The sequence below is a fragment of the Trachypithecus francoisi genome, unplaced genomic scaffold (genome assembly GCF_009764315.1).
Source record: "Trachypithecus francoisi isolate TF-2019V2 unplaced genomic scaffold, Tfra_2.0 Lachesis_group20, whole genome shotgun sequence".
NCBI classification, from domain to species: Eukaryota; Metazoa; Chordata; class Mammalia; order Primates; family Cercopithecidae; genus Trachypithecus; species Trachypithecus francoisi.
Window position 1 is genome coordinate 16,832,307 of NW_022681466.1, and position 25,427 is coordinate 16,857,733.

Sequence of the window (25,427 nt, forward strand, 5' to 3'; positions counted from 1 at the left end):
CGCACGACACCACGCCCGGCTAATTTTTGTATTTTTAGTAGAGACAGCGTTTCACTATATTGGTCAGGTTGGCCTGGAACTCCTGACCTCTGGTGATCCACCCGCCTTGGCCTCCCAAAGTGTTGGGATTACAGACGTGAGCCACTGCGTCCGGCCACTAGGTAGTTTTTTGTGTTTTTGTTTTTTTTGAGATGGAATTCTGCTCTCGTTGCCCAGGCTGGAGTGCAATGGCTCACTGCAGCCTCCGCCTCCCGGGTTCAAGGGATTGTCCTGTCTCAGTCTCCCGAGTAGCTAGGATTATAGGCATGCCCACCACACCTAGCTAATTTTGTATTTTTAGTAGAGACATGGTTTCTCCATGTTGGTCAGGCTGGTCTTGAACTCCCGACCTCAGCTGATCGGCCCACCTCAGCCTCCCAAAGTGCTGGGATTACAGGTGTGAGCCACTGTGCCCGGCCACTAGGTATTTTTTTTAAACCACAATTTTTTTTTCAACTAGGTCTCACCCCTATGATTTTAATTCACTCATAGGGTTTGATACATTGTGACTAATTCAGGTTTCTGCTGCTCTAGAAAGGCAAGCAATGTTATATATACTAGGACATACTGGGAGCAGTGAAGACACAATCACAAAATACCAGGAGATTTACAGGTTTTTCTCTGCCCAGAAAAGCCCCTAGACCCTGGGACATGTCCACCTACCATTCTGGCTGTCTGTTGAAGAGAGCACTGGAAGGATGGATATAGACCACCTGCTGGTCGATCAGTGTCCGGTAACCCTCCTGCGGGTCTTTCTTGGCAGCATTACGGAAGAACCCACTGCAGATGGCCTTCTGCACTCGGACTGTGGACTTGCCACAGGAAACAACATCCAGCTTGTGTCTATCAAGATAGGACAAAAGATGTGAGCCCACTCGGCTTTCACAGGTCTATTTTCCACAATGACAGGGCCCAATACGCCCATCTTGGGGTGCCCAGAGAAGTTACCAGGATCTTTCTTCCAACTCTAAGTGTACTACAGAGGCAGTTCTACACAGTGGGCAGACGGAGGCACTCAGAGACGGGTACTTTGTTTATACAGGTATATACAGTAATAATGTTCCAGAGGGTTGCAAACAAAGAGCATTTTTTCAACAACTAACAAATAATCTTTCTCTTAGGAACTTTCTGAGGTAATTCTCAGCCATACCCTTGCTTGGGGAGAAGGAATATAACAAAGATGGAAAAGCTGGAGGAAAACGGTTATGTGAGGACCAAGAGAAAAGGTGCCTATAGCTTTATAGGTACACACAGAGATGAATGGACATGATACTCAAAGCGGTTCAACTCAAACATGGAGTGTCATCAGATTCTGGCTTACCTGTCCATTATGCCTAACATCTGCTTGCGAATGTCCTGGGCCCGGCGCAGGGAACGAGCCTGGATAAAATTCTCATAGCACCATGGGTTGGAGAACTTGTTGTTCTTCCAGGAGTTGTACACAGCTAGCAGTGTGAGGTGGTCCCCTTCAGTCTGGTGGAATTTAGCCTTCTTCTGATCCGCAAGGGCTTGTTTATCCTGCCAAGCAGTGGGACAGAGGAACATTTCTGACTCAACAGCTACTAACTGAACATGGAGCAATTCTAGGGAGCCCTACAAGACCCTATCAAAAGTGTCCACATCAGGCTAGGCATGATGGCTCAGGCCTGTAATCCCAGCACTTTGGGAGGCTGGGGCAAGAGAATCACTTGAGGCCGGGAATTTGAGACCAGCCTGGCCAACACGGTACAATCCTGTCTCTTACTAAAAATACAAAAATTAGCAGGGCATGGTGGCACACGCCTGTAATCCCAGCTGCTCTGGAGGCTGAGGCAGGAGAATCGCTTGAACCCGGGAGGTAGAGATTGCAAGATCATTCCACTGCATGCCAGCCTGGGCAACACAGTGAGACTCCATCGAAAAAAAAAAAAGTCCACATCAAGCACTGGAATGGCAACAGGCCAACTACCCCAACTTCACAGCACCCCCATCTAAACTTGGATCTGAACTTCCTACCTTGGGCCTATAGAAGACGTTCTGCACAGACAACATGGATACAATGGTCAGCATTTCCTCACTGCAGCCCAGATGCACAGACATGATGAGCATTTTGCATAGCATTGGCTCCAGAGGGAACTCTGCCATCTAGAGGGAGAAAAAGAACTACAACTGCTTCCCTGTGGAAGACACATTTGGATTCACCATAGCAAGACCTTGGTCAGAGTGGGTAACAACACAGATTTTCCCAAAGCATAATGATGCCTTGGGATGCCTTTCTCTATCAGAAGAATGCTGTTGTTTATTATTTTCCCAAATAAACTCCAACGGGATGTATGTGACCAAGCACATAACTACTGCTGGGGTAGGTGAGAATTTTGCAGATGCCATTTCTAATTAAGGCCACATTCAGTAATACATCCTGAGGCAAAATTAACTGTGAACACAACATCTTTTTCTATAAAGAAGAAACAGTTTAAAGTGATAGTGAAGAAATTCAGGTTAAAAACAAACATTTAGAATTCTACTCAAAGCTTATCATGGCCTCAGCCTGATTTTGTACAGACCGAAGGATGTGAAAGGCTGACCAGGGAATCTGCCCAAAAGCACAGGAAGTTAAGTCTGTCCCTTACCCGGCGGCCCAAGCGAGTGAGCAGGCCCTCGTCATCCAGGGCTCCCAGTGTGTACAGCTGCTCCATGGCTGTGATCAAAGTTTCCATTGGTGGGGCATCCATGAAATCAAAGGACAGCAGATCATTGATACCCATGGCCTAGAACAGAAAGGAAGAAGGCATGTGATAAGAGGGTCAGTCTAGCCAGTGTCAGCATGTGGGGAAGCTACTTGTTACTTTATTTCCCATTTCTTCAATTGCAATTAGGAAGCCACTGGTGAGACTGGTGCTAATTTCCAGGGCTGGGCCACATAAAACTCAGACCACTATAAAAGAAAGCACATACTTGAGATAGAGTCTCACTCTGTCGCCCAGGCTGGAGTGCAGTGGCCCAATCTCAGCTCACTGCAACCTCTATCTCCTGTGTTCAAGCGATTCTCCTGCCTCAGCATCCCAAGTAGCTGGGATTACAGGCACCCGCCATCATGCCCAGCTAATTTTTGTATTTTCAGTAGAGATGGGGTTTTATCATATTGGCTGGGCTGGTCTTGAACTCCTGACCTCAAGTGATCCGCCTGCCTCAGCCTCCCAAAGGAAAGCACATACTTTCTCAGGAAACTTTTTGAAAATACTCTCTCAGCTGGGCATGGTGGCTCACACCTGTGAGCCAAGGAGGCAGAATTGCTTAAGCCCAGAAGTTGAGACCAGCCTGGGCAACATGACAAAACGTCTTCAAAAAAAAAAAACAACAAGCCTAACACTCTCTCAAAATGACAATACATACAACTCAACAACAAAAGGACAAACAACTCGATTTAAAAAATAGGCAAAGAGCTTGAATATGGCCGGGCGCGGTGGCTCAAGCCTGTAATCCCAGCACTTTGGGAGGCCGAGACGGGCGGATCACGAGGTCAGGAGATCGAGACCATCCTGGCTAATACGGTGAACCCTGTCTCTACTTAAAAATACAAAAAAAAACTAGCCGAGCGACGAGGCAGGCGCCTGTAGTCCCAGCTACTCGGGAGGCTGAGGCAGGAGAATGGCATAAACCCGGGAGGTGGAGCTTGCAGTGAGCTGAGATCCGCCACTGCACTCCAGCCTGGGTGACAGAGCGAGACTCCGTCTCAAAAAAAAAAAAAAAAAAAAAAAAAAAAAGAGCTTGAATAGATATTTCTTCAAAGAAGATATACAAATGACCAACAAGCATATAAAAAGATGTACAACATCAGTAGTAATTAGGGAAATGCAAATCAAAACCACAATGAGATATCACTTCATACCCACTAGGATGGCTATAACTTTTTTAAAAAACAGAAACTAACAAATGTCAGTGAGGATAGGAGACATGGGAAACCTCATGCATTGCTGGTGGGAATGTAAGATGAGGTAGCCACTGTAGAAAAGTTTGGTGGTTCCTTAACAGGCTAAATATAGAATTAGCACATGGCCCAGCAATTACACTTCTAGGTATATATCCAAAAGAACTGAAAGCAGACTCAAACAGATACCTGCACACTAATGTTCACAGCAGCATTATTGATAATAGCCAAAAGGTAGAAACAATCCAAACGTCCATCTGCTGATGAATGGATAAACAAAATGTGGTATATACATACAACAGAATACTATTCACCCTTAAAAAGGAATGAAATAAATGGATAAACCTTTAAAATAACATGAATAAATCTTGAAAACATTATTCTAAGAGAAACAGGTCAGATACAAAAGAGTATTGTATGATTCCACTTAAATGAGGTTATCTAGAATAGACAAATTCAGAGAGGCAGAAAGTAGACTCTTACCAAAGGATAGAGGGAGGGGGAAAGGGGAGTTACAGTTTAAAGGGTACAGAGTTTCTGTTTGGGACAATGAAAGGTTCTAGAAATGGATGTTGGTGATGGTTGTACAACATCGTGAATGTATTTAATGCCACTGAATTGTATAGTTTAAAAAGGTTACAATAGTAAATGTCGCTATGTATTTTACAATAATAATAATAATACAGTCTACCAGCTTGTCCTGTCTCTTGCATACATCATTTCTACTACACATCTACGAGGGACCTCGTACCATGTTAGGTGGGAGGGATATAAAGATGGCCAAGATATGACCCCTGCTTTCAGAGAGTTCATACTGGGTGAGAACTATGTTCACAACACCACCACAGTGCAATCTACACGCCTGGCACGTAGCAGGTGTTCAATACATTAGTTAATTTGATGAACAAAAGAAACGACTGAATGATGCATGATTCAAGTGTGTATAAAGTGTGATGTGGTAGGACCTAAGCTTTGTATTTCTTTCTCATAAAGTGATCGTGACCATAAACACAGCAGGTGTTCAATAAATGTTTATTGTGTGAATAATAACTATCAGGAATTATGTTAGTAATCATCAAGCACTGTGCCAAGTGCCTTTACCTACATTATCTCACTTATCTTTCCAACAAATACTATTAACAGCCCCCTTTTCAGAGGAGAACACAGAGCAGAGGGCAAAGTAAATAACTTGCCCAAAGTCACACAGTTTGGAGCTGAAGTCCGAGCCACAGATGCCTCTCTGTTGGCACTCCAGAGACTGGAGCACGTTTCTTTTCTCTTTCCAAAGCTCTGTTTTAGCCTCTTTTACAGGGAATAAATAATAAATGACAACAGAGCACTCTGCACCAGACTGTGCTAGGGCTCCAGGGTAGCATCAGTGTCGGGGGAAATGCCATCAGCTGGGAAATTACTCATACGGCTCCTCCTGCCAAAAGAGAATGAAGTCCTCACTGGGGACTGAGAGAGGAAGAACAATGATTCAGAATGAAAACCAAGTCCAGTCTGAAATCTGTATTGACAGTTCCCTTGCAAAGTTTTTGAACAGGATTTTTTTCTCTCGTTCTAAAAGAACAGAATTGGATCTGAGCGCTAAAGTGGTTGAGGTTAGGTGTGTTTGTCCACAGTTTGGCATTGATTATATTTTTCTAATTTCCTTTTAGAAAATGCTCCTAACTAGAACCTTTTACAACCTAATATCCTGCTGGCTGTTATGGTAAGAAAAAAATGTGTGTTCACAGCAGACATGCCAACTTAGCCCCAGACCTGCCGTGAGAGGCTGTTATCACAGCCATTTGCATTTCACTCAAAGGGACTGGTTTCATGAGGTTACTAAAGTATTTAACAAGGTTCATAAAACTGAGATTCATTTATGAAGGCCAGGATTGGACTGTTCCACTAACCCATTCTAACAAGACAGTGATTTCTACCTTGAGTGACAGCACTGTGCTTGCTAAGTTGGTTCTCTGGATTTCTGGCACGTTTGTGGTCAGCATTTCATCTCGGTAGGCACGTTCTGTGTACAGCCTGTAACACTTTCCTGGGCCTGTTCTCCCAGCTCTCCCAGCTCGTTGCTTTGCCTGAGCCTAGAAGGGTGGGAATATAAAAGCAAACTATCTGTTAAACACTGCTTAACAGCTTTATCCAGGATATCTGTTAAAAGAGGGACAATTAGCAACTGGCAAAATCAGGAATGGGGTTGATTTCACTTCCTTTGGGACCATTTCCAAAACTACCAATGCTCTTATCTTCCCCTCTCCATACGCAGCACTTTGGGGAAGTTTGTTCAAGGGAGGCAATACAAGCAGGGTTAATGGAAGAAATATTATACAGATCTCAGACATATATCTTCAAAATAGTGTGGCACAATATAAAAGAGAAAGCATAAAACAAGATGACAGAGCACCATCCCCACAGTTATGACCAAAAATGTAAGTGAAATAAATAAATAATGTCAATCATACCAATGATGACTCTGCAGTCATTTTAAAAATCATGTTTGCAGGCTAGGCATCATGGCTCACGCCTATAACCCCAGCACTTTGGGAGGCCAAAGTGGGCAGATCGCCTGAGCCCAGGAGTTCAAGACCAGCCAGGGCAGTATGTTGAAACTCCATCTCTACAAAAAATACAAAAATTAACTTGGTGTGGTGGCTCACACCTGTAGTCCCAGGATTCAGGAGGCTCAGATGGGAGGACCACCTCAGCCTGGGGAGGTTGAGGCTGGCTGCAGTGAGCCGTGATCACATCACTGCACTACAGCCTGGGCAACAACAGAGACTGACCCTGACTCAAAATAAAATAAAAAATAAAAATAAAAATCATGTTTGCAATGTTAAATGACAGAAGAAAATGTTCACTCACATTAAATGCAAAATGCAAGTTACAAAACAACATAAAATAATTTTATAAAAAGTCTTTCTATATCAACTACTAGAAGGAAATGACTAGGGGAAAAAAACCCTAAAATGTTAACAGTGGCTAACTCTGAAAGTAGGCTTGCAGATCAGGTCTATTTTCTTTAGACTTTACCAAATATTGAACATGTATTATTCTAACGGGAAAATTAAATACTCAAAAAAATATACAAAACTGCATATTTACTTGACTACTAAAATTGGAACCATGAAAGAAATAAACATGAAAAAAGACAGGAACGAAAAACAGCAAAATGATGACAGTGGAGGTAGTAGGATGATGGGTAAATTTTTTTCTTCTATTTTTCAAAAATAGTATAACACTACTTCAAAAACACCAATTATTTTATTAAAAAAAAATGTAGTCTAGCCATAGGTTGCTAGGAAACCATGAATAGCAATCTGAAGAGGGTCGTTTTCTGACAAAACCATCTGTTGTTACAAACAGTACCAGGATTTACAAATTACTATGCCAGTTCCAAACCAAAAGATAGGTTATGAAAGGACAACTAACCACACAAATCCAGGCAGCAATCACATAGTGGCTGGATTCTACAGCATTCTACAGATGTCTCTCTCCAAATCAGGACGGCATGTGTAACTAATCTTTTGATCACCATCACCCTGACAAGTAGTATAGAGCATACAAGCTGGAGCTGGCTACCCAGGTTTAAATCTTGGCTCCACTAGCTCTGTGATGTTAGGCAAGTCACCGTGTAATCCCTGTGCCTCAGGCTCCTCATCTGTGAAAATAATATCTACCACATAGGATCAATGCAAGAATGCACTGAGTCAATGCATGCATCTAGGACGTTAAGTACTAAAAGTGTTTGCTATTATTGGGCCGGGCATGGTGGCTCACCCTGTAATCCCAGCACTTTGGCAGGCCAAGGCAGGTGGATCATGAGGTCAGGAGATCGAGACCATCCTGGATAACAGTGAAACTCTACCAAAAATACAAAAATTAGCTGGGCATGGTGGCATGCGTCTGTAGTCCCAGCTACTTGGGAGGCTGAGGCAGGAGAATCACTTGAACCCAGGAGGCAGAGGTTGCAGTGAGCCGAGATCGCACCATTGCACTCCAGTCTGGGCTACAGAGCGAGGCTCCATCTCAAAAAAAAAAAAGTGTTAGCTATTATTATTACTTAAGTTTCAAAATAAAAATAGCCTTATGGCTTTCACAAATTATGAAAGTAATACATACCCACTGTAAAAGATTAAGACAACATATAAAAGTATAAAAGAAAATGCACATCACCTACTAGCACCACCCATAAATAATCTTGGCTAACATTTAGACTACATGCTTTCAATCTTTGGTATACCTCACTCACACACACTCTGTAGAACTGTTCACCATCTATTTTTAAATAAAAATTGGATTACATCATTCATGTTGTTTTGTAGGCTCACTTTTTCAAATAAAATATTATAGTTACATGCTTATGTCATTAAATATAGATACACACCACCATGTTAATGCCACCAACATTCTATGGCATGAATATACCATAATTTATTAAACTACTTCCCTTTTGGAATACATTTAGAATTTTTTCCAGGTTTCCCCGATATAAACAACGCTTCAATGAACATCCTTTTCCATTACCTTTGGACATGTATTTAATCATTTCTAACTTTCAGATACACTCCTAGAAGCAGAATAGTTAGGTTAAAGAGATGAACCTTTAAGTTTTGGATATACTGTTGCCAAACTTCTCTCAAAAAAGTGATTGGTAACTCATTTTTAAATGTAATTTAGGCAGGAAATTACATTTTACCAAATTATCAAAAAACCAGAAAATCATGTAATTTGTTATTATCTTAGATATCTCGTAGCTAAGCAAAGTATTTTAGAAAATAAAGTACTGATTTTTCCATCTAAAGTAGGTAATATAGGGTACTAGGATCCAAACATTTTTATGTTCTAGTTTTATGGGGTATTTAAAAAAATTATTATTATTATTTTAGAGACAGGGCCTTGCTCTGTTGCCCCTGCTAGAGTGCAGTGGCACTATCCTAGCTCACTGCAGCCTCAGATTCCTGGGCTCAAGTGATCCTCCCACCTCAGACTCTTAAGCAGCTGGGACCAGCGGCACATGCCACCATGCCAGACTAATTTTTTTTTTTTTTTTTATATTGACAGGGTCTTGCTATGTTGCCCAGGCTAGTTGAGAACTCCTGGCCTCAAGCAATCCTCCCACTTCAGCATTCCAAAGTGCTGGGATTACATGTGTGAGTTACAGGGTCTGGCCTTATGGGGGCATTTTAATGGTGAAATACTATTCTAAAGATTAAAAACGGCCGGGCGCGGTGGCTCAAGCCTGTAATCCCAGCACTTTGGGAGGCCGAGGCGGGTGGATCACAAGGTCAGGAGATCGACACCATTCTGGCTAACACGGTGAAACCCCGTCTCTACTAAAAAGTACAAAAAACTAGCTGGGCGAGGTGGCAGGTGCCTGTAGTCCCAGCTACTCGGGAGGCTGAGGCAGGAGAATGGCGTGAACCCGGGAGGCGAAGCTTGCAGTGAGCTGAGATCCGGCCACTGCACTCCAGCTTGGGCGACAGAGCGAGACTCCGTCTCAAAAAAAAAAAAAAAAAAAAAAAAAAGATTAAAAACTTCAAGGATCAATCAGACTTGGGGGATAAAAAAAGATTAAAAACAAATAACAAAAAACCCTTTTATCTCATGTCATTATAGTACCCAGTATCATAAAAGTTCATCTTTGAAAACAATCAAGTTTGAAATATATAACCATAAAAAATTTCAGAAAGGCCCTAACCAGGATTATCAGGAAAACTGTTGATACAAGCCGTCATACCTGAGAAATAGGCGTTACCACGAGCTGGTCAATCCCTGTCTTGGAATTGTAAACTTTCTGCTTCACAAATCCTGGGTCCACCACATAGTAGATACCATCAATAGTCAGCGATGTCTCTGCAATATTGGTGGCAATCACAACCTGCAGGCAAGAGGGACAAAGCTGGAGAGAGGTGCCCAAGTATGAAATGGTTCTTCATACCCTGAGACATGAAATGGTTCTTCTGAACCCAGATATCTTCCCAAAGGAATATGTGGCTATCTCCCTCTCTAGACGGTTAAAATGACACTTAATCCCAGCTCAGCCTCCAACAGCAGAAGGGAGGTGCCTTCCGCTTAAGGGTTAAAGTTGGAAAAGGGATGGTACCTGAGAGGTGAGTGGAATAGGAAAAAGCTAAGGCCAATCAAAGCCAATTTCATTTGGTGCAAATAGCTACTGTATATCTCATTTTCTAGATCCAATGTTGATCACTACAATTTTAATTTTCTAGCACCCTGGGAAAGCAGAGATTTCCTGGCATCACATGTGCCAATGCAAAATGAGATTTTTCTTTCCCCTACCGAGATATCTGGACTAAAATATGGGCTGCTTGTATTTTGTGGAATATGTATGTGGAACAAGAGGGAGATTGCTTTTTTTACTGATCATAAAATGAACCAAGAGATGACACAGGAATTTCACAGTTTGTTTGTGTGTAGCAGTCTATGTGATCTGGAGGATTATTAGTCTCAGCTTGGCACTGTCACTGTTCTTCCACCCAGAGGTTCAGCTAATAAAACACAATTGCTTGGAAAAATCATCACTGGGGGCACCAGAATATCACACATCATGCCAGCATCTTACTGGTCCTGAAAGGCTTCTACCTGCTACAGAACTACAGAAGCCCTGCTTAGAAAGAACTCTCGGCCGGGCGCGGTGGCTCAAGCCTGTAATCCCAGCACTTTGGGAGGCCGAGACGGGCGGATCACGAGGTCAGGAGATCGAGACCATCCTGGCTAACATGGTGAAACCCCGTCTCTACTAAAAAAAAAAAAAATACAAAAAAAACTAGCCGGCAAGGTGGCGGGCGCCTGTAGTCCCAGCTACTCGGGAGGCTGAGGCGGGAGAATGGCGTAAACCCGGGAGGCGGAGCTTGCAGTGAGCTGAGATCCGGCCACTGCACTCCAGCCTGGGCGACAGAGCGAGACTCCGTCTCAAAAAAAAAAAAAAAAAAGAACTCTCATTATTAGTAATAGAATAGGGGAGAAATTCACCATCTTTCCACTCAAGCCTGCTCCTCCTTTCATGTTTCCCTCCTTAGTGCCATCTTCCATCCAGTTGCCCAAGCCAGAAACCTGAGAGTCATGCCTGACTTCCCTTATCCTTCTCCCCTTTACCTGCTAGTACCCACCAAGTCTTGTCCATTTTAACTCTTTAACATTACTCAAGTCTGTCTGCCTTCTTTTTTTTTTTTTTTTTGGGACAGAGTCTCACTCTGTTGCCCAAGCTGGAATGCAGTGGTGCGATCTTGGCTCACTGCAACCTCCACCTCCTGGGTTCAAGCGATTCTCCTGCCTCGGGCCTCCCAAGTAGCTGGGATTACAGGCACAAGCCACCATGCCTGGTTAATTTTTGTATTTTTAGTAGAGATTGGGTTTCACTATGTTGCCCAGGCTGGTCTTGAGCTCCTGACCTCGTGATCCACCCACCTCAGCCTCCCAAAGTGCTGTGATTACAGGTGTGAGCCACCACGCCAGGCCAAGTCCATCTGCCTTCTACTCTTAGGTATATGTCCAAGAGAAACGAAAACACATGTCCACACAAAAACTTGGTTTTCTTTTTTGAGACAGGTTCTGGTTTGCTCTGTAGCCCTGGCTGGAGTACAGTGGTGTGATCATGGCTCATAGCAGCCTCACCCTCCCAGGCTCACGTGATCCTCCCACCTCAACGTCTTGAGTAGCTGGGACTACAGACATGCGCCACCACGCCTGGCTGATTTTTTTTTTTTTTTTGTAGAGATAGGGGTCTCACCATGTTGCCCAGGCTGGTCTTGAACTTCTGGGCTCAAAGGATCCTCCCACCTTGGCCTCCAAAAATGTTGGGATCTGCCAGGTGCGGTGGCTCATGCCTGTAATCCTAGCAATTTGGGAGGCTGAGGCGGGTGGATCATCTGAGGTCAGGAGTTTGAGACCAGTCAGGCCAACATGGCAAAACCCTGTCTCTACTAAAAGTACAAAAATTAGCCGGGCGTGGTGGCACATACCTGTAATCCCACTTACTCAGGAGGCTGAGGCAGAAGATCACTTGAACCTAGGAGGCAGAGGTTGCAATGAACCAAGATCATGCCACTGCACTCCAGCCTGGATGACAGAGCAAGACTCTGTCTCAGAAAAAAAAAAAAATGCTGGGATCACAGGCATAAGCCACTGTGCCTGGCTCACACAAAAATTTGTAAACAAATGTTCACAGCAGCATTATTCAAGAAAGCCCAAAAGTGGAAATGACCCCAATGTCTATCTTTTTCTTTCTTTTGAGATAGTTTTGCTCGTTGCCCAGGCGGGAGTGCAATGGCACGATCTTGGCTCCCTGAAACCTCTGCCTCCTGGGTTCAGGTGATTCTCCTGCCTCAGCCTCCCAGGTAGCTGGGATTACAGGCACCCACCACCATGCCTGGCTAATTTTTGTATTTTTAGTAGAGACAGGGTTTCACCATCTTGGCCAGGCTGGTCTTAAACTCCTGACCTCAAGTGATCCATCTGCCTCAGCCTCCCAAAGTGATGAAACTACAGGCGTGAGCCACTGCGCTCAGCTCCAATGTCCATCAACTGATAAATGGATAAACAAAATGTGTTGTGCCCATATAACAGAACGGTATTCAGCAAGAAAAAGAAATGAAGTACTGATACATACTACAATGTTGATGAACTCTGAAAACATGCTAAGTCTGGAAAAATTACTGGTAACAAGCCAGCCACAAATACATGATTTCATTTATATGAAATGTCTAGAATAGGCAAATCCACAGAGATGGAAGGTATAGATTAGTGGTTTCCAGGGGCTGAGCAGAGGAGTAATAGGGGTAGGAGGTGACTGCTAAAGGGTATAGCATTTCTTTTCAGGGAGACAAAATTGTTCTAAATACAATTGTGGTGACGGCTGCACAATTCTGTGAATACAGTTAGCCCTCTATATCTGCTGGTTCCCCATCTGTGGATACAACCAACAGCAGATTAAAAACATTTGGGGAAAATACAACAATAAAAAATAATACAAATAAAAAATATAGTAAAACAACTACTTATATAGCATTTACACTGTATGAGGTATTATATGTAACCTAGAGATAGTTTAAAGTATCACACAAGAAGATGTGCACAGGTTACATGCAAACACTATGGCATTTTATACAAGTGACTTGAGCATACTTGGATTTTGGTATCCTCAGGGGTCCTGGAACCAAACCTCACATACCATGGGATAACTGTATACTAAGTCTTTGAATTGTACACCTTAAAAGGGTAAATTCTGGCTGGGCGTGGTGGTTCACACCTGTAACCCCAGCACTTTGGGAGGCCGAGGCAGGCGGATCATCTGAGGTCAGGGGTTCGAGACCAGCCTGACCAACATGGAGAAACCCTGTCTCTACTAAAAACACAAAATTAGCCAATCTCAGTTACTCGGGAGGCTGAGGCAGAAGAATCGCTTGAACCCGGGAGGCGGAGATTGTGGTGAGCCGAGATCAAACCATTGCACTCCAGCCTTGGCAACAAGAGTGAAACTCCGTCTCAAAACAAACAAACAAACAAAAAATGGTAAATTCCAATCTGGGCAACATGGCAAAACTGTGTCTGTACAAAAAAAAAATACAAAAATTGGCTAGGCACGGTGGTTCATGCCTGTAATCCCAGCACTTTGGGAGGTTGAGGCAGGCAGATCACATGAAGTCAGGAGTTTGAGACCAGCCCAGCCAACATGGGGAAACCCCGTCTCTACTAAAAATACAAAAATTAGCCGGGCGCGGTAGCAGGTGCCTGTAGTCCCAGCTACTCGGGAGGCTGAGGCAGGGGAATCACTTGAACCTGGGAGGCGGAGGTTGCAGTGAGCTGAGATCGTGCCATTGCACTCCAGCCTAGGCAACAAGAGCAAAACTCCATCTCAAAAAAAAAAAAAAAAAATTAGCCAAGAATGGTGGCACACACCTGTGGTCCCAGCTGCTTAGGAGGCTGAGGCAGGAGGATTACCTGAATCTGAGAGGCGGAGGTTGCAGCGAGCCGAGATCACACCACTGCACTCTAGCTTGGGTGATAGAGTGAGACCCCATCTCAAAAAAAAGAAAAAAAGAAAAAAAAAAGGTGTGGGGTGGGGGAGTTAATTGAAAGGTATGTAAACTATATCTCAATAAAACTGTTATTAAAAATACACCTATATCTATCTGTCTTCTTTCCTGTTGTCTCATACACATAGTCATATACTTGGTTCCAGCCACTGGAACTACGCCATTCCCTGAACTGGCCCCTCTTGCTCGCCTCCAGGCCATCACAGACAGTTCTGTGTCCTCAGAATGCTTGTCCCCTTGCCTTTCATGAGTTCTCCAGGACTACCTTAGATCCTTATTTCCCCTAAGAAGACAGGGTTGGGTGCTCCCACCTGGGTATCCAAGCATGAGTGGCATATTCACACTATATGCTGAAAGTCTGTTGACTGGGGATGCCCCATAGCAGATAGAGGCCTGTTCTCACAATGCAGCTCCCATGTGTAGCCCAAAGCCTGGTAGATGCTCAAAAAATATTTGTCAAATGAAGAAGAAGAGGAAGAAGAGGAGAGTCACATACTAGGCCCTCATTCCTAAACAAATTGGTTGGACCAGTCTCTAAAACCTAACAAACAAGACTTACATACACCTTAAGCAATCCCTACTATGGCTGGCAGGTTGCACACAACACATGGTTTCAGGGCACATGGAAGCTTCATTTTTGCCCATGTTACCTTTCTGCTGCCTGGTGGAGCTGGGTCAAAGATTCGGGTCTGCATCTCACTGGGAAGAGCAGAGTACACTGGGAGGATAATTAACTCTGGAACATCAGGTCCCAGGGATTTCATTCTTTCATACAGGATCTCGCAAGCAGTATCAATTTCTTCCTGACCAGTCAGGAAGACCAGGATATCACCTACGAGCAGAATAGAGCATTCATTTACTTTCTTTCTTTTTTTTTTTTTTTTTAGGGTATCATGCATGCAGAAGAAAAGGAGGAAGACAGGGAGGGAGGAAGAGGAAGAGAGGGAGGAAGAGGAAGAAAGGGAGGCAGACAGGGAGGGAGGAAGAGGAAGAAGGGAGGAAGGAAGAGGAAGAAAGGGAGGAAGACAGGGAGGGAGGAAGAAAGGGAGGAAGACAGGGAGTGAGGAAGAGGAAGAAAGGGAGGGAGGAAGAAAGGGAGGAAGACAGGGAGTGAGGAAGAGGAAGAAAGGGAGGGAGGAAGAAAGGGAGGAAGACAGGGAGGGAGGAAGAGAAAGAAAAGGAGGAAGACAGGGAGGGAGGAAGAGGAAGAAAGGGAGGCAGCTAGAGCATTCATTTACTTTCTAACTGTGTGTGTGTGTTCTATACAAAGGCTATGGTGATATTAATAAAACTTCAAATAACAGAACATACACATTCATATTCTGACCAGTAAGTAAACAATAGACAAACCAGTAAAAAAACAATTTATATATGACATAACCACCACCATTTCAAACATACAAGCCGGAGGCTTGCAGAGAAATGAATATTTAGAAGGTGTTTTTAAAAAGATTAGCAAAAAAGAACCATATGAGGACTTTTGGCCTAAGAGGGAAAAAAGTGCTTTTTCCCTTTACCTGGTGGCTCTGTTAAATGGATCTGCATAACAGTAATCAGGCTGGCATCCAGATAATCTGTCTCAGGTTCCTTTGTGTACAGTATTTCCACTGGATATGTTCGACCTGGGATGGTGAAAATGGGAGCTTCATAGAAGTACTGAGAAAACTTCACTGCATCCAAGGTGGCTGAGGTGACAATCAACTTCATGTCCTGCCGTTTCTGAACTGTCTAAAGAGAAATATTATGTGGCTTACTGAAAAGGACCACCCAAAAAGACAGATACTCAAATCTAACTCCCAGAATTCAGTTTCCAACAGGGAGAGGGGTCATTGAAGAGCATCTAGTTACCTTTTTCAACAATCCAAAGAGCACATCAGTGTGAATTGTCCTCTCATGCGCCTCGTCCAACATGATGATCGCATACTGAGTGAGGTCAGGGTCAATCAAGCACTCTCTAAGCAACATCCCATCTGTCATGTACTTGATGACTGTTTCAGGGCTAGTGCAGTCCTCAAATCGAATGGTGTAGCCCACCTAAAGCAGAAGAGAAGGGGAAAACCTAGGATACAAATGTCTCCTTTTCCCAATCACCAGGGAAGATTTCAGCCCAGTCACTGTTACTCACAATCTTAATAATTTGATCAAGATGTACAGTAATTTCCTTACAGTAAGGTATGTCTTATGACTACTCTGAACAGACTGATTATGACAGTGGGAACCCTCTCTCCCTCAGGAGAAACCTGAAAAAAGGCAGTATTATTAATATTTCCATTCGACAGATTAAGAGATCTGGGCCTTTGTTTCTGGTATTTTTAGAGTGACTCCACTATCTACTTACCTCTTGGCCTAAGCAACAACCAAACTCCTCTGACACTCTTTTTGCCACTGACATAGCTGCCACTCTTCTGGGCTGGGTACACCCAATCTTGCCCCTGGAAGTGTAGCCTGCCTCTGCCAGGTACTGGGTGATCTGTGTTGTCTTTCCAGATCCTGTCTCACCAATAACAATTAGGATCTGATTGTCATGGACAGCCTGAAAGCAACAGAATATAAATATGGTCATTAAAATCTGCCAGAATATAAATGTGGTCATTAAACAGAATACAAATATGGTCATTAAAATCTACATTACTCTGGAATAAAATAATTAATCACTACATTCTAACACCAAAGAAAAGGGGGATGTACCCATATGGTTAAAGAAGTCAACAATAAATTTAAAAGATACATAAAAAGTGTTCCTTTCCCCTGTAACTCCCAAATTTCTAGTATCTTTCCCCAAAAATTATTTCTTATTTCTACATTGTTTGTAACACCCAAAGATTACAATCAACTATGGTTCTATGGATATAGGACTAGTTAAATAAACCACAGCCTATCCAAATAATAGAAAAGGCTTTTTTTCTTTCTTTCTTTTTTTGTTTGAGATGAAGTCTCACTCTGTCGCCCATGCTGGAGTGCAGTGGCATGATCTCAGCTCATTGCAACCTCAACCTCTGGGATTCAAGTGATTCTCCTGCCTCAGCCTCCCAAGTAAATGGGACTGCAGGCACCCATCAGCACGCCTGGCTAATTTTTGTATTTTCAGTAGAGATAGGGTTTCACCATGTTGGCCAGACTGGTCTTGCACTCCTGACCTCAGGTGATCTGCCCGCCTTGGCTTCCCAAAGCGCTGGGATTACAGGCATGAGCCACTATGCCTGGCCTGGCATTTTTTTTTTTTTTCTAAGAAGGCCAGGCACAGTGGCTCAAGCACTTTGGGAGGCTGAGGAGGGAGGATTGCTTGAGTCTAGGAGTTCAAGACTAGCCTGCACAATATAGAGAGACCACATCTCTACAAAAAATACAAAAACTGGCTAAGCATGATGATGCATGCCTTGTAGTCCCAGCTACTTGGGAGGCTGAGGTGGGAAGATCACTTGAGACCAGGAGATAGAGGTTGCAGTGAGCTGAGATCATGCCACCATATTCCAGCCTGCACAAAGCGAGACTCTGTCACACACACGCACACACATACACACAAACAAAACTTCTGAGATATATCAAGTGGAAAAAGCAAGATGTAGAACAGTGTATATATCACTGTCACCTATAAACACAGTACGCATATAAGATGTGTGCGTGTGTATATATATTTGTACTTGCTTTATACATATAAGATATTGTTGAAAGGATTCACTGGAAACTAGTAAACCTGATTACCTCAAGGAAGGCTCGGTGGTCTTAAAATCAGAATTCCAGAATATAGAGTACCAAAGCAAAGGCCTTGCCCATGTGAGCTTATTGGCTGAGTATCCTCGTTTTTAATTACTGACCAGAGCTGTTGGTCCATGCAACACAATACTCTGCCCACATGGAACTTTTCTAGGGTCCCCAGGAAAAAGAAAATATACAGACATATACATACATATGTGTGTCTATACACGCACACACACAAACATTTGTGATACAGGGTCTCACTCGGTCACCCAGGCTGAAGTGCAGTGGTGTGATTGCAGTTCATTGTGGCCTCGATCTCTCAGGCTCAAGCAATCATCTTATCTCAGCCTCCCGAGTGGCTGGGACTACAGGCATGGACCACCACACCCAGGTAAATTTTTTTTTTTTTTTTTTTTTAAATTAGACAGAGTCTCACTCTGTAGCCAGGCTGGAGTGCAGCAGCACAATCTCAGCTCACTGCAACCTCCAACTCCCTGATTCAAGTGATTCTCCTGCCTCAGCCTCCTGAATAGCTGGGATTACAGGCATGCACCACCATGCCCAGCTAATTTTTTCTATTTTTAGTAGAGATGGGGTTTCACCATGTTGGCCAGGATGGCCTCGAACTCCTGAACTCGTGATCCACCCACCTTGTCCTCCCAAAGTGCTGGATTACAGACGTCAGCCACTGCGCCCCGCCAAATTTTTTATTTTTGTAGAGACAGGTCTCCCTATGTTGCCCAGGCTGGTTTCAGACTCCTAGGCTCAAGTGATCCTCCTGCGCCTTGGCCTCCAATGTGCTGGGATTATAGGCATGTGCTACCGTGCTCGGCCCCATTTTTTGAAAAAGTATTTAGAAAGTTTTCTCCTTATTTCTTAACCCTTTTGGATGAGCCACTTCAAGTAGGCACATATTTGTCCTGTTAGTTTCAATTTTAAAATATCCCTCTTTTAGAAAACAACCTTACTGCCCACCAATACATCATAAAAGGCTTCTCACCTGGACCAACTGCTCCTTCAGTTTGTAGATTGGCAGGCTCTCCCTTTGCTCAAGGATTGACATCTGGGTCTTTTTCCCATAAGAGGCTTTATTGCCCCCAAAGGCATGCTTCTTCCACTCAGGAATATCATTGGGCATCATCCCAATACCCCTCATGTTGGCAGCAATTTGTCTGCCTTCCGCTGGAAAGGTAAACAGGCAACTTAGTACTGTCCTCAAGCTACCTCAAGATGTACCAGAGAAAAAAATAAAATGGCAGGTGGGCACTGAACATGGAGCATCTCTATTCAGCGACCCGTGATCAAAAGTACTCAAAGAAAAAATTAATGTGAAAAAAAGAATAGGCTGGGCGCGGTGGCTCAAACCTATAATCCCAGCACTTTGGGAGGCCGAGACGGGCGGATCACGAGGTCAGGAGATCGAGACCATCCTGGCTAACACGGTGAAACCCCGTCTCCACTAAAAAATACAAAAAACTAGCCGGGCGAGGTGGCGGGCGCCTGTAATCCCAGCTACTCAGGAGGCGGAGGCAGGAGAATGGCATAAACCCGGGAGGCGGAGCTTGCAGTGAGCTGAGATCTGGCCACTGCACTCCAGCCTGGGCGACAGAGCGAGATTCCATCTCAAAAAAAAAAAAAGAAAAAAAAAGGAAAAAAAGAATATAGAAGGGGCAGCAGGGAGTGGGAAAGAGACTGTAATAAGTGGTACTACACACCTGTGATGTCAGAAAAAAGGTTAGCTGAGAGAAGTGAAGACCTGATTGTTTGAAACTGGAATTATTATTTTTTTTTTTAGGTAGGGTCTCGCTCTGTCATCCAAGTGGGTGGGAGTGCAGTGGCACAATCCTGGCTCACTGCAGCCCCGACCTCCAGGGCTCAAGCGATTCTCCTGCCTCATTTTTTAATTTTTTTTGAAGAGAAGAGGTCACTCTATGTTGCCAGGCTGATCTTGAACTCCTGGGCTAAAGCAATCCATCCATCTCACCCTCCCAAAGTAATGGAATTACAGACATAGCCACCATGCCCAGTACTCTCCCCTTTTTAAATAACTGCTATATTGAGATGTAATTCACAAACCATGTCACACTTTTCTTTCTTTTTTTTTTTTTTTTGAGACAGGGTCTTGCTCTGTTGCCCAGGCTGGAGTGTAATGGTGCAATCACGGCTCACTGCAGCCTCAAATTCCTGGGCTCAAGGAATCCTCTCTCCTTGGCCTCCCAAAGTGCTGGGATTATAGATGTGAGTCACCAAGGCTGGCCTCCATGTCAGTCTTTTTAAGTGTTTAACTCAGTGTTTTACTGTATATTCATAAAGCTGTGCAACTATCCCCACTATCTAATTTTAGAACATTTTCATCATCCCCAAAAAACTCTGTACCCATTAGCAGTTACTCCCCATTCCTCCCTTTTCCTTCCTCTTGGCAACCATTAGTCTACTTTCTATATCTATGGGTTTACCTATTCTGGGTATTTCATACAATATGTGGTCTGTTGTGCCTGGCTTCTCTCAGATTAATTTTTTTTTTTGACAGGGTCTGGTTCCCAGCAGGTTGGAGTGCAGTGGCAAGATCTCAGTTCAGCAACCTCTACCTCCTGGGCTCAAGCAATCCTCCCATGTTAGCCTCCTGAGTAGCTGGGACTACAGGTGCATGTCACCACACCGAGCTAATTTTTTTTTTTTTTTTGAGATGGAGTTTCACTCTTGTTGCCCAGGCTGGAGTACAATGGCGTGATCTCGGCTCACGGCCTTGGCCTCCCCAGTAGCTGGGATTACAGGTGTGCTCCACCATGTCTGTTAATTTTTCTATTTTTAGTAGAGATAGGGTTTCACCATGTTGGCCAGGCTGGTCTCAAACTCCTGACCTCAGGTGATCCACCCACCTCAGCCTCCCAAACTGCTGGGATTACAGGCTTGAGCCACCAGGCCCAGCCTAATTTTTGCATTTTTTGCAGAGACAGGGTTTCACTACATTGCCCAGCCTGGTTTCAAATTCCTGGACTCAAGCGATCTGCCCACCTCAGCCTCCCAAAGTGCTGGGATTATAGGTGTGAGCCACTTTGCCCGGACCTAGCTTATATTTTCAAGGTTCACCTTGGAATTGTGGCTTAAGGAGCAAAAAAAATGAGTAGAATTTTAGTGGCTCTCTAGAATATGCAAATATTTTACAAATTTGATGCCAAAAGCTGGCTATGAAAAAATACTTGTGCCTACTAACCAAATAAGTGAGCTTTGGCAGAGGCCAAAGGAGGGTCATGGAGAACATTTCACTAAAGGGTAAAAGGGAATGAATGGGTTTATTCTGAGGAAATGGAAGATGATATTGTTAAACAATGAATGCATATTTCCAACCTTCTACTGTAAATCTAATATTTTGGTTTTTATTTTTGTCGTTTTTAAAAATTTAATTTTAAAATGGAGACAAGGGCTGGGCATGGTGGCTCACCAGTAATCCCAGTACTTTGGGAGGCTGAGGTGGGCAAGATCACTGGAGGTCAGGAGTTCGAGACCAGCCTGACCAACATGGTGAAACCCTGTCTGTACCAAAAATACAAAAAAAATTACTTGGGCATGGTGGTGGGGGCCTGTAGTCCCAGTTACTTGGGAGGCTGAGGCAGGAGAATCACTTGAACCCGGGAGGCAGAGGTTGCAGTCAGCCGAGACTGCACCACTGCACTCCAGCTGGGGCAACATAGTGAGACTCCATCTCAAAATAAAATAAAATAAAATAACATAAAATATATAACATAAACTACACTAAACTAAACTAAACTAAAATAAAATAAAAAAGAGACAAGGTCTTATTAGGTTGCCCAGACTGGTCTTGAACTCCTGGCCTCAAGCAATTTTCCTGCCTCAGCCTCCCAAAATGTTGGAATTACAGGTGTGAGCCATCATGTCGAACCTAATCTAATATTTAAATCTTTATTACATGCAGCCAAACTGATATCTAAATTAACACAATTCTCAAACTTCTGTCTCCAGCCCAGACCTCTATTCTGAGCTCTCATACTCAATTCTACACTGGATACCTCAACCTAAGATGTCCTCTAGTTGTCTCAGATACAAGTCCAAAACGGAATTCACCATCTTTCCCCACAAACCCGTTTCTCCTCCGGTGTTCCCATCATTCATCCTAGTGCTCATACCAGAAACCTGGAAGTTATCTTTGACCATTCCTGTTGCCCCACATTCAACGAATCACTTTTCGCAAGTACATCCCTCCTCTTTGCTACCTCCATGTTCAAGCCACCATCCTCTCTTCTGAATTATCATAAAAGCTTCCCAAATCATCATATGTGCCCCATCCAACTCATTCTGCAGGGCAGCCTGAATCATCCTTTGGAAATGCAACTCTGGTCACACCATGTGCCAGCTGAGAACTTTCAACATCTGGCCAGATGTGGTGGCTCACGCTTGTAATCCCAGCACTTTAGGAGGTCAAGGTGAGTGGATCACCTGAGGTCACGAGTTCGAGACCAGCCTGACCAACATGGAGAAACCTCATCTCTACTAAAAATACAAAAAATTAGCTAGGTGTGGTGGTGCATGCTTGTAATCCCAGCTACTTGGGAGGCTGAGGCAGGAGAATCGCTTGAACCTGGGAGGTGGAGGTTGCAGTGAGCCGAGATTATGCCATGGCACTCCAGCCTAGGCAATAAGAGCAAAACTCTGTCTCAACCAAAAACAACAGCAACAACAAAAGAACTTTTCAACATCTCCCAGTGTTGTCAGAATTGAGCCCAGATTCTTAATGCCACCTACGAAGCCCTGGTCCAACGCTCTTATCTCATCCCCTACCAGTGCCCCTTGCTCTCTCTATTCCATCCACACAGGCTTCCTTTCAGTTTCTTTCCCACCCCACAAACCCAACACGGGCTACTCCTCAGGCTGGAACACACCTCCCAACCTCCATCCCATCCCCACTTGACAGACTGAGTCCCATTTATTCTTTGGGTCTCAATTTCCCCAGGGAAGTGACCCACCACAGTCAATTACACTGCCTATACTTCTTCACATGGCACTGATCATAATTTAATTATTTGGTAATTATTTAACATCAATTTCCCCAACTAAGCTGTAGTGTCTGAAAGCAGGGGTCGTATCTGTTTAATTCACATCTGTATCTCCAAATGCCAAACACAAATTACATTAATAAGTATTTGTTATGACTACATCTAGTAGTTAATATTTACTGCACAAAGAAATATATGAAAAAGGAAGTTTCAAAGCTGTATTATCTTTAGAATAAAAATTTTTTTTTTTGAGATGGAGTCTCACTCTGTCGCCAGGCTGGAGTGCAGCGGCACGATCTTAGCTCACTACAACCTCCACCTATAGGGTTCAAGCGATTCTCCTGCCTCAGTCTCCTGAGTAGCTGGGACTACAGGCATACACCACCATGCCCGGATAATTTTTTGTATTTTTAGTAGAGACGGGGTTTCACCATTGTTGGCCAGGATGGTCTCGATTTCCTGACCTCGTGATCCACCTGCCTTGTTGGTCTCCCAAAGTGCTGGGATTACAGGTGTGAGCCACCGCGCCCAGCAAGAGTAAAATTTTTAAAGTTATTCAGAAGAAAAACTCAGTCTAATGATTTGACCATGGCTATTAAAACATTTTTGGTTTTAAACATGTGTTTAAGAAAAAAACCAAACACGCTCTAACTGAAGTGAAAAACCAAGGGTAAATTTTTTTTTCGAGACGGAGTGTCATTCTGTCACCCAGGATGGAGTACACTGGCCTGATCTCAGCTCACTGCAACTTCCACCCCTGGGTTCAAGCGATTCTCCTGCCTCAGCCTCCTGAGTAGCTGGGATTACACGTGTGCGCTACCACGCCCGGCTAATTTTTGTATTTTTTTAGTAGAGACGGGGTTTCGACATGTTGGCCAGGTTGGTCTCGAACTCCTGACCTCAGGTGATCCACCTGCCTTGGCCTCCCAAAGTGCTGGGATTGCAGGCATGAGCCACTGCCCCCAACCAAGGATAAATTTTTAATGTGTGCTGGGAGTGACCCCTCCCTGTGCTCTGGAAGGCTCAGATTTTTAAACAAGGTCCATACACCCCTCCAAGGGTCCTACCATCAGGCAGAGGGTCAACCCAGTGTTTGTTGAGTCCCATGGGAATAGAATCCATCTCAGCTTCCCGCTGGGCCTGCTTAAGTTCCCGCCTTTCTTTGGCCAAGGCACTCTGCATCATTGCCGCTTGGGAGAGGGAGCCATCTGGGTTCTGGTGCAACAGAAGAAAAAACGACACGGATTAAAATGTCCAGGAAATAAAATGTAGATGTTAAGACCCTGTAACCTAAAACATGGGAACACATCTGGAATAAAGTTCCTATCAGTGTAACAGACTATATGAAAGAAATGGATACACCGTAGCACATTCAGATAAAATGAACAAGGACAATAATAAATCATTGAAGGAATTGGATGTTTAGTTTGAAGATGAGAACCCCAAAAGAGATAGGAATGATATGCTACCTTTAAATGTATGAAGGACATAAGAAAGGGATAAGAATTTTTCTGTATGACCCCGGGAACCAAAATTAAGACCAATGTGGACACTTCAGTGAGCGAGGTTTCAGGTCTGCCTAAAGAAGAAGTAGCGATCAGATCCATCTCATGATGAAAGGTACCTCCTTCAGGGCTGGTGAATTCCCTGTCACTAACAATGTCATGCAGCTATGAGATGACCACATGAGAAGAACACTGCAGAAGAATCATATGTGTGGATTATAAGCATTACATATGTGCTGAGCTGGGAGACCTTTAATATGCCCTTTTCTATACCTAAAATTTTTATCATTCTATAGATTCTGGTTTAGATTCCCTTCACAGCTCTGCCCTCCCCAACACCCAGTGCTACAGCTTTCTATGGTGGCCAGCCCTAACTGCTCAAGTAAATTCTTGAAAATTGCCTTTAAATCTGCAAGATTCAAGACCTAAGGAAACCATGCAAAGGCAATGATGGTAGATTAAGCATTCCTATCTATCTCTGCTTCCACTCAAAATACACAAAAGGAGCACAAAAGAATTAAACAGGCAAAAGTAATAAAGCCAACCCAACCTCCATTTAAAACAAAACCATTCTAGACCCTGGCTAACAGCCAATAATACTTTATGTGGCCTAAGTTCTACTTACGCAGATCTAATAACCTGACCCGTTACTTTAGAAAAATAATCCACTTGACATTTCCAGGTTGAAGGTTCAGAAGTTCTCACCTTGACGATTTTAATAGGGCTCATGTCCATGCTTTGCTTAGTGTGCCCTCTCAGGAATGGAGGCTCTTCCTCAACCAATTCAATCTCAAGGTCCTCATCTAAAAGTCCCCCCAAAAGAGGAATTAGCCATAAACAAGAGAGAATAATAATTTTCACCAAAACAATTAATTTCCATAGACACCAACAATCTTTATCAAAAACAGCTTCCCCTGGTGGGGTGTGGGGGTCATGCCTGTAACCTCAGCACTTTGGGAGGCCAAGGCAGGAGGATCACTTGAGGTCAAGAGTTTGATATCAGCCTGGTCAACATAGTGAAACTCCATCTCTACTAGAAATCCAAAATTATCCCGGCTTGGTGGCGGGCACCTGTAGTCCCAGCTAATTGGGAGGCTAAGGCAGGAAAATAGCTTGCACCCAGGAGGCAGAGGTTGCAGTGAGCTGAGATCAAGCCATTGCACTCCAGCCTGTAATCCCAGCACTTTGGGAGGCCAAGGTGGGTGGATCACCT

General features: G+C 43.8%; 1 protein-coding gene across 3 annotated transcripts in view; it reads right to left on the reverse strand.

The window, feature by feature from the left end:
- Window positions 1–25,427, reverse strand: part of DHX8 (DEAH-box helicase 8) — a 43,636-nt gene that overhangs the window by 1,355 nt on the left and 16,854 nt on the right. For all 3 annotated transcript variants that reach the window (XM_033182841.1, XM_033182843.1, XM_033182842.1), the window contains 13 exons: window positions 24,920–25,017; window positions 23,777–23,924; window positions 18,698–18,879; window positions 16,337–16,531; window positions 15,847–16,032; window positions 15,516–15,726; window positions 14,649–14,830; window positions 9,684–9,824; window positions 5,875–6,030; window positions 2,649–2,786; window positions 2,035–2,163; window positions 1,361–1,557; window positions 703–882 (listed from right to left, as the gene is read on the reverse strand). In XM_033182841.1, coding sequence (XP_033038732.1) covers window positions 703–882; window positions 1,361–1,557; window positions 2,035–2,163; window positions 2,649–2,786; window positions 5,875–6,030; window positions 9,684–9,824; window positions 14,649–14,830; window positions 15,516–15,726; window positions 15,847–16,032; window positions 16,337–16,531; window positions 18,698–18,879; window positions 23,777–23,924; window positions 24,920–25,017 — 2,143 coding nt within the window. The remainder of the gene's footprint in view (window positions 1–702; window positions 883–1,360; window positions 1,558–2,034; window positions 2,164–2,648; window positions 2,787–5,874; window positions 6,031–9,683; window positions 9,825–14,648; window positions 14,831–15,515; window positions 15,727–15,846; window positions 16,033–16,336; window positions 16,532–18,697; window positions 18,880–23,776; window positions 23,925–24,919; window positions 25,018–25,427) is intronic.